Source organism: Sprattus sprattus (genome assembly GCF_963457725.1).
Source record: "Sprattus sprattus genome assembly, chromosome: 13".
Lineage (NCBI taxonomy): Eukaryota > Metazoa > Chordata > Actinopteri > Clupeiformes > Clupeidae > Sprattus > Sprattus sprattus.
Window position 1 is genome coordinate 24530512 of NC_137911.1, and position 8862 is coordinate 24539373.

At 44.1% G+C, this 8862-nt stretch overlaps 2 protein-coding genes across 2 annotated transcripts in view; both read right to left on the minus strand.

The window, feature by feature from the left end:
• The window catches only part of LOC308374463 (utrophin-like), a gene marked incomplete at both ends in the record, with an annotated part of 32502 nt that extends 31013 nt beyond the window's left edge, over positions 1-1489 (minus strand). The window contains one exon of the mRNA XM_080850244.1: positions 1346-1489. Coding sequence (XP_080706370.1) covers positions 1346-1489 — 144 coding nt within the window. The remainder of the gene's footprint in view (positions 1-1345) is intronic.
• A 3382-nt stretch (positions 1490-4871) lies between these two features.
• On the minus strand, positions 4872-5747 carry stx11a (syntaxin 11a; the record flags this gene model as incomplete). Its single annotated transcript, XM_080850609.1, has 1 exon — positions 4872-5747. The coding sequence occupies one exon, from the start codon at positions 5745-5747 to the stop codon at positions 4872-4874; it is 876 nt and encodes a 291-aa protein (XP_080706735.1).
• Positions 5748-8862: the final 3115 nt, after the last annotated feature.

Here is an 8862-nt window from a genome sequence, read left to right on the forward strand (position 1 = left end):
TCCTCTCTCCCTCTCCCTCTCTCCCTCTCTCTCCCTCCCTCTCTCTGTCCCTCTCTCTCTCTCTCCCTCTCTCTCTTCCTCTCGCCCTCTCCCTATCCCTCTCTCTCTCCCTCTCCCCCCTCTTTCTCTCTCTCTCTCTCTCTCTCTCTCTGTCTCTTTATCCATCTGATAGCTTTTTCACAACTCTGTGTTGTTTACTTTTGCCAACATTTATGGGGGTTGTGCTTTTAGTCAGAGTCCATGTCCTACGTTGTGATAAGATTTCATGAACTGTACCCTTCACACTGTCAGTTATAGTAAGAGCCCAGAGTAACTTGATGACCTTACAGCAAGCGTGGCTGAGCGATGTACCCCAGCCAAAAGTGAAATGACAAAACTTTGCTGACTATCTAATCCCGAGTTTGAGAGATGAAGTGTTCATGCAGGGCGTGAGCATGACCGCAAAAAGATGTTTTATAAAATGAGGCATTGATGTCACTGGCAGGAGTCCAAGGCCACTCTTGAGCCATAACTCACACACATTAGGAGCATAACTGTCACCAACCCAGACAGAAACAGCGAGAGGGTCCGTGAACTCTTCCATCTCATGCTCATTCATTCTCTGCATATCTTGCCTATGAGTGTCTAAGAAGCAGACTTGCCTGCCCACAGATTTTGAGTTGTGTGTGTCTGAGGTGTCTGTGTGTGACAGTGAATGTTGGCAAGGGGCACAAGCAGACATAAGTATGTAGAGGCATACGCCTAGAGGCAATTGTATTGTTATGGCGCTATATAAATAAAATTGCGTAAAATCCCCCCCCCCCCCCCACAGAGCCAACCAAATAAGCCTGCCTGCCCATACGTGCATTTGAAGGGGATTCCATATTACAAACATTACAGGTAAAAGTGCCATGCTGTTGCTATGAAGGTATGAACAGACACTTCAACCACCCTTTGATTGCTTTGTGTCCACCCACCACTTTAGTCTGCGGTTGTGCTGGTGTAGATTCTATGGCACTCACCTTGCACAGGTAAAGGTGTCTCTGGTAACTCGGATTAATACCATATTAAAAACATTACAGGTGAGGGTGCCATGTAGTTGTAATGAAGTAATGAACAGACACTTCAACCACATATGACTCCACCAACCACTTCAGTCTGCGGTTGTGCTGGTGTGGATTCTATGGCACTCACCTTGCACAGGTAAAGGTGTCTCTGGTAACTCGGATTAATGCCATATTAAAAACATTACAGGTGAGGGTGCCATGTAGTTGTAATGAAGTAATGAACAGACACTTCAACCACATATTACTCCACCAACCACTTTAGTCTGTGGTTGTGCTGGTGTGAATTCCAGGGCACTCACCTTGCACAGTCTCTGGTACCGTGGAGAGGTGACGGCCATGACCTGGAGCTGGTGCAGGAAAAGCATCACCTTCTGTAGGGAGGTCCGCACCAGGGCCATGATGCGACCTCCGCTGGTTCTCTCCAGACTCCGCAGAATTCTCATGCTGGGAGTCGGGGGGCTGCAGCCGGAGTCAAAGTCCCGTCAGACAGGTTTCGAGATCCAGGAACCACAAAACCACACACCACCACCTCAACTCCTAAACCCTTTGCCACACCGCCCACAACAATCCAGACTTCTGAAGCACTTAGGAGGATCTCTGCCTGGGGTTCAAGGTCACTATTAAAAAAGTTAAAAGTGGATGGAACATCACACCAGAGATGGATCTGTGTGCAAAGGCTGTGAAAAGGCAGTCTGGCTCTCCTGGTCCTGCTCAGTTTTTGGTTGAAGAGAGAAAAAAAAAAGACTTGTCCAGAGACAGGGACAACAAACCAGCAGGGATCTCAAAAGGCTGTTCAAGTGAAGAAAAGTGAAGGTGAGACAGAGGAGAAGAGAAAGAGAGACAGCAGGAGAGAGAGGGAAGGAGACACGGACAGCAATGCCACTGCCCCTTTGCCTGACCGACCGACTCCTTCTGCCTCTTCCGCTTGGAGAGGAGATGTGAATGAACAAGGGAGGGACGGGAAAAGAGAGGAGGGGAGGAGGGGAGGAGGGAGCAGAAGGGCCGGGAGTGAGAGAAGCACGCGAAAGGAAGAGAGAGGGAGGAGGATGAGGAGTGAGCGGAAAGCGGCGGAAAAAAAGGAGAATGGACAGAATGGAGAAAGAAGAGAGAGAGAGAGGGAAAATGTGTGTGTGGGGGTGGGATGGGGGGGCAAGTGAGGCACTGTCCCCTCCCAACCTGAAAAGTCATTTGTGTGTTTTTAAATCAGAGGGGGACATACCTTACAACCAGGGTAAATGTGCCTGACAGATTTCATTAGTTTGATTCAATAGTTACCAGCGGCATTTAAATCAAGGTGAGGGCCCTTGCCCCCACGGTTTGGGACCAGATGAGGACTAAGCTGCTTACTCATTTCTGCTGAACCTAAATAACCTCCAGCGCTCCACTTTTCTTTGCAAACAGGCTTGAATCAGCCCCCCATTTTCTTTTCATTTTCACTGCATTCCTTCCCCTTATTTTCTCTCCCTCTTTCTCTCTCTGTGTTTCTCGTTTGTGGTTCATTTTTCATTTGAATCCCTCGCCTGCCACTCTGGTGGAGGAAGTGAACCAAGCGAATGTACACCCTGACATGTGGAGCTCCTGCGGCAATGCTGCTTCCTTCTTCTCTCCACATCTCTCTCCTGTTTTCGCTTCATTTCTCCCTGGCTTTCTCCTCCTCCATCTTTCACGCCAGCTCACTAGACAAATTGAGCCCTCTGAGCCTCTCCACCCCCAGTCCTTTACAACGCGTCACAGTTGGACTGGCCCCAGGACCAGAAAGGAGACCGGGGAGCAGACATATCTGTTTTCCAACGGTGCACAAAACTAAAAATTGTGTAAAATTACACATGCATACATGGAGATTTGCACCTTTATTTTAAAAGAGCCCTCATATATAAAGCATGATAAATTGATTGTACTGTTAGGATCTTTTTTATTTGTATTATTTTTGAACATTTCCAGAGTTGGTGTTATTAACCTTCTTTTTCTGATTTCATGTTAAGAAAAAAAAGAATATTTTCTTTAAAATGTTCCAGGTGTATGGACTAGTGCACCCTTTTTAGGCTTTGATTAAAAAACATTAAGGGGAAGCTAATGTTAATGTGATGACCAAAGAAAGTGCAAACAGATTAACTTAAAGATAGGCTCAACGTTACCTCAATGTAGATTTTCCTTTAAAGCTTTTGTCCTTTAATATAGGCTTTTCTTTTCCATGTCAACAAATTCATCTAGTCTTTGGGGAATGCTTGTCTGTAAAGTGTGAATGTTTTAGAGCAAGGAAAATCCCTTTGTAAATTCAGTGCATTTAATCGCACTCTCGCCAGGTTTGTCACTGCCATCCACCGAATTTCCACTGTTCATGCTTTGACAAAAATACTCATTATTAAAATATCACATTTATCGAACAGGAAAACTACTCGAACTAACCTCTATCCTACTACGCATTCCCTTTATCAAACGGCTAATTTGTAAGCTTCCAAGGTTCAGTGTAATACAATGCTGACACCTGGTGGTGGCTGACTATCGAAAGCTGCCACAGGTTGACGATAGCTTTTGGTTCTTTCTGCCGATTGAAACAGGCTGGAGAACATTGTTTACGAATTAGCACCTAACAGTAAAGTTGTGTCGCTAATGATCTAGCAATGATAGGCAGTAGCAGCTCAACGTTCTGTTAAAATCCGACCTACCAGAAGTGGGGTTCGAACCCACGAGGACATATGTCCATTGGATCTTAAGTCCAACGCCTTAACCACTCGGCCATCCTGGTTGATAGAGAGAGACAGATCCTTGAACGGACAGAGAACAACAGACCCTTGATGGCCGCGACGACATAATGTAACCAATAACTATTAACTATTACACGCAGATATTTAAAGCGTGATCGCATGGAGCCATATCACGGGGTGTGGGCAATGTGCAGTTAACATTTCTCAGTCACCATGGACTACTTTCACATCTGTCACCGTAAACATGTGGGCCAGGCGAAGTGTGGATAAACTTCTCGGAAACAGGGTTGCAACCGGTAGTATGTGTCACTGCGCTGACCTCCAAAGATCGTCGCTAAATTTAGATGTCTAATGTGACATTGCACCACATTGTGTAAAAAACGTTCTCGTCTGTTAGGACTCGTAGGCTCTGTCTCTAGATTCTAGATAAATTAATTGGATAATGATAATATATTTTACTGGCATGTCTGAAGTGGACTTAAATAAACATCCTTATTTAAACGATTACCAAAGGACATCGCACTAAATGAAGTTTGAACGAAGTGAAATGTGGTCGTAAGAAGGTTATGCAAGTTTCATGCAACCTTTCTCAAGAAGACAGTTTCAGCTTCAACATATGGAGACATCAGTCAGGTTGAGAACACAAGGAGCTGACTCCAAATTTAAGGGTTTAAGTACTTATTTTATGTGAAGTGCTGTAAATCATCAGTTAAATGTATGGCCTGCAGAAATGTGTACACATTCACTTTAAAGCCACTCAGGTGTAGTACATGCAAACCAACAGCACAACATGCATAATGCGAGACCTGGTTACACGTTTTTACAGCTTCACATACAAACACACTTAATGACACTTATTTAATTATCATTTGCACAGCAGGCCCTGTGTTTTCCAAACAGCCTACACTGCTTCATGACACATTGGGATGGAGTGTGCTCCACTGTCTTGTGCTCCACTCTCACCATCTCTCTGTTTTTTTCTTGCCAACAGCGAGAAGTCATTAATTCACACTGTCAAATCTATTACAGCAGATATCTTGCACAGTCTCTAAGAAGAGCAGTTCCAACCTTGCCTGCAGAGTGGCAGCTGTATGAGAGAGAAGTAGTCTGAGTCTGAGAGCTACTTATTGCAGCAGGGGAAACAGCAGCAGAAAAAACGTCTGCAAGGGTTTGCTTTTTTGTACTTCACAGCTTTCTTGATGTGGACTGTTGCCTTGGCCACGTAGTCCTGTGTGGAGGCCATGTTGGCCTCAATGTTGTTCAGTTTGCTGCCCTGCTCCTCCACTAATACGGCCAGTTGGAAAAAGAGCTCATGGATGTCCCGGATGCGCCCCTCGAGATCCAGGAGTTCCTTCTGGCGGTTTTCGATCTCACTGAGGGCGGAGCGTGCTGCGCGGCCATCCGCCACCAGGTTCTCCGAGAAGGCGTTCCACTTCCCTGACTCGATCATCTCCTCAATCTGCTCGCCGGTCACCTCCTGGCCTACGATCTCAGCCTGCCTCTGGATGCGCTTCATGCAGTTGTCCCGCTGCTCCATCTCCGCCTCGTTGTACTCGGACATGACCGCGTGGAAAGCCACGGTGAGGGAGACGCACTGGGCGCGCACCATGCGTGTCAGGGACGAGTGGACGCCGTACTCCTGGTCCAGGCGCTGGCACCGAGTCTCCATCTGCTGCAGACGGGCGTACAGGGCCTGACCGCTGGCCTTGATGCCACGGGCGATGGAGTTGGAGTCGCGCTTGATGCTGCTGAAGCGCCTCATGGAGGTGAGGAAGCGTGTGTTCTGCTTCCCCAACTGCTTCACTTCTATGCGTAGCTGGGCGATCTCCTTGTGCATGGCCTGCACCTCCCTGAAGGTCTCCTCCATATCCTCCTCTCCTTCAAACTCCGCCACCTCCTGCTCCATACCCTCAATCCCAGTCTCCTCACCCACACCAGGGGCCACACCCTGCGTGAGCCTGGAGGCTGACTGCAATTCACTCAGTCTATCCCGCATCTTGGCTGCGGTGGAGCAAGGAGAGAGTCAGTGTTAGGGATGATGACAACAATGGGAACCTGAATTCTTGCCAACACAACAGCAGAAACCCACATTAACATGAGTGTTTTTTTCTGTTTATCCAAATTAACCAATGCTCAGCTTATGCTGAACGACCCTCTCTTTATTTTGCTGCTCTACCATGGGCAGACATCAATGTACTGAAAACACTCACATTATCTTGATTTGTGCTGGTATTTGCCCAGTGTTTTCCATGTTCAAAACACAACAGGGGAGATGCATCAAACATCAAGAGAAGCTTCTTGCTGATACTGGTCTGTGCTAGATTTTTCAACAGGGATGCTAGCCTTGATGATTATAGTGTAAAAAGAATACATGTTTTGCCATAAAGAAAGTCTTTATTGCACTCTTTAAAATGACAAATGTGACGTAGAAGTGGATGTAAACTAAATCTTCCGTATAATACAGCCCTGCAACACCATGTCCCTGTTTTTGGCAGCATGATAATGTAGTTCTGAGACTAAACATAAATAACTATGGCCTACTAAGACTGGCAGCACTCATTTGGGAAATGGTTCTAATGTCAGGCAGAAGTTGTCTACAATTTCCTAATCTGACAATGCAGCTGATGTTGCCACAGTGATGTTTCATTTCCAGGGTGACACATCACCAAAAACACCCCTTAGCGGGCTGGGGACTTTCCCTTGCTTTCTGTCAATAAAACCCCCTAAGGCTAGATATCTCTTCTTTAACGTAAGTCCAAGCCTACTCATAAGGTCGAAAACTGGATAGAAGCCTAGAATGGAACAATAACGGACATGCAAACACAGGGCCTCAAGATCTGCCAGATCGTTGTCTTTTTAAATCAAACTTTAACTCTGTCATATAGTCTGTTTGTCATAAAAAAAAAACATTGTTTTAACACAATTGATAAGTTATTTGTCATGAAAGGCAAGTTATGACTGAGGAAATATAAGATACATTGTAGTTGTGAGGAGGAGGCATTAATCAGATGCTGTCCTTGTTAAAACTGATAATCGTTATGAAGCGTATCCTACCAGATAAAGTACTCTCAGCAATTATTTTCATTTTCAACAATGTCACTTCTAAATCATATGCCAGAGGCCATGTGACGTTTGGAAATAGTGTACATAACATACAATAACTTACATCTAGAAGGTCGTTTTAGTAGATGTCAGTAAAACTCGTAGCCTACCTTATTTCATGCTCAGTTGATTAACTTGCGGCTGTTTCAGTACATGAAAAATGTGTATCATTTCCCCTTTGCTTGGCAACCCTTTGGTAAGGTGCAGGAAATACGACAGAACAAGTGTCAAGTGGGAGTTGCCTAAACTGTTGTGATCCCCCCACGTACGACTGCATATACAATACTGTTATCTTAGTTTCAATAATGACATGGTGCAGTACCTATATATAAATACATATAAGCACACATAACTAACCAAGTGCAATTCCGTTATCCGTTAATGTCACCTGTAGTTCTAATCTGTGGTGCGAATGTGTCAGCAGATACGCTGATGTCGCTACTAAACAGGGCAACGAGAAATCTATGCATTTGGTTTCCACAGATTGGCTGTTTAAAGCTGTAGGCAGAACGTCTGATTCAAACAACTTGCTAATGTAAGCTACATCCAGGTGGCTATGAACGAATGTCACGTTTATTTATAATGTAGAAATAGGCTATAAACGTATAGGCCATAAGATATATGGGCACTGCCTTTGTGAAATCAAACAAAAAACATTAGCCTACTGTTTCTGCCTGATTTAGGAATGAATCTAATCCTACTGTCACAAGAATTTCTGTGGATAACTCCTTTTTCTGTATTTCAAGTTTGACACAAGAATGTATTAGATGAGGAAGGAAACCCACAGTGTTTGAATAGGTTCACTGCAAATAAGGAAGTGGCTACACCAAAAAGTACACATTTACACCATCTCTGAGGTTTTGTTTGGAGAGACCACTCTCATTCTGCTGCATGATGAAAGCCGGCCTTATCCAAGATGTAGGAACTTACATCTAAAAAAACGTCAGACAAGCCACCATTTCAAGACAATAAAATGATTCATGTAGTTTCCAACCACAATAACATCAAGTGAGTGTTAGTCATGGATGCTTCATTTCCCTGTGGTCTTAGATAAAAAAAGATTATTCACTGGGTTGATTGGTAAAGTATATTGTACATGCAAGCTGAGCAGCACAATTATTTGAATTGATTCACTAAGTGGGGGTTATCCCCGTAGCAACACACCCATGTAAGGAGATCACTAGACCTGGATGATAGAAGAATACTGTGATTAAAATTAAATCGAACACTGATCTTGATTGGAAATACAGTGTGACTTGGATGCCTCCACTCTCAATGACGATGTGAAAAATCACCCTGATAGTATGTCTTTTACAAGTGGACAGTTATTCCTGTGATAACCATTTCAGAGAAACTTGGGAGGGAGTATGAGGCCTTAAAGATTTGTAAGGCTACTGACAGGCTCTTCAATATGGGAGCCACCGGATACATTATCTATGTTCAGTAGTATCTGTTCATCTGTTCTTCCTTCACACATTGTTGGCTTTATTTAGCCCAAGGGGGAAAAAAATCTCTAGAAACAACATAAGAAACTGGGGGATTTTTAGGTTATGTCAGCCACAATGATTAGCAGCTTAAATACACTCCGAAATTTGAACAAGATGAGACATTTAATACAAATGATTCACTCTTGAATGACAGTTAAAGACACAGAGAACACTAAACGACTGCGCCACAAGAGGGCAATATAGTTTGCAAAACTCCCAGACAGATTGTTTGTGAATGAAACATCAGTTTTGAGCATTAAGTGTACACATTAGGAGGTTTTGACAAAGTCACAGTATGTGATTGTTAGTTACATAGATGGAGTCTCCTGTAGATAAAACTGATTACTGGGTAATTCAATTTGAATGTCCTGATAATAGGAACCATCGTTATGAGAGAGATGGCTGCAGACCAAACTGTAGACTTAAATATTTAATCTCCTTATATGGTTCTAAATGACCATGGACGTCAGCTGATCTTTCATGCTGCTTGTGAGAAATATTGTCTTGATAGACACAAGCTGT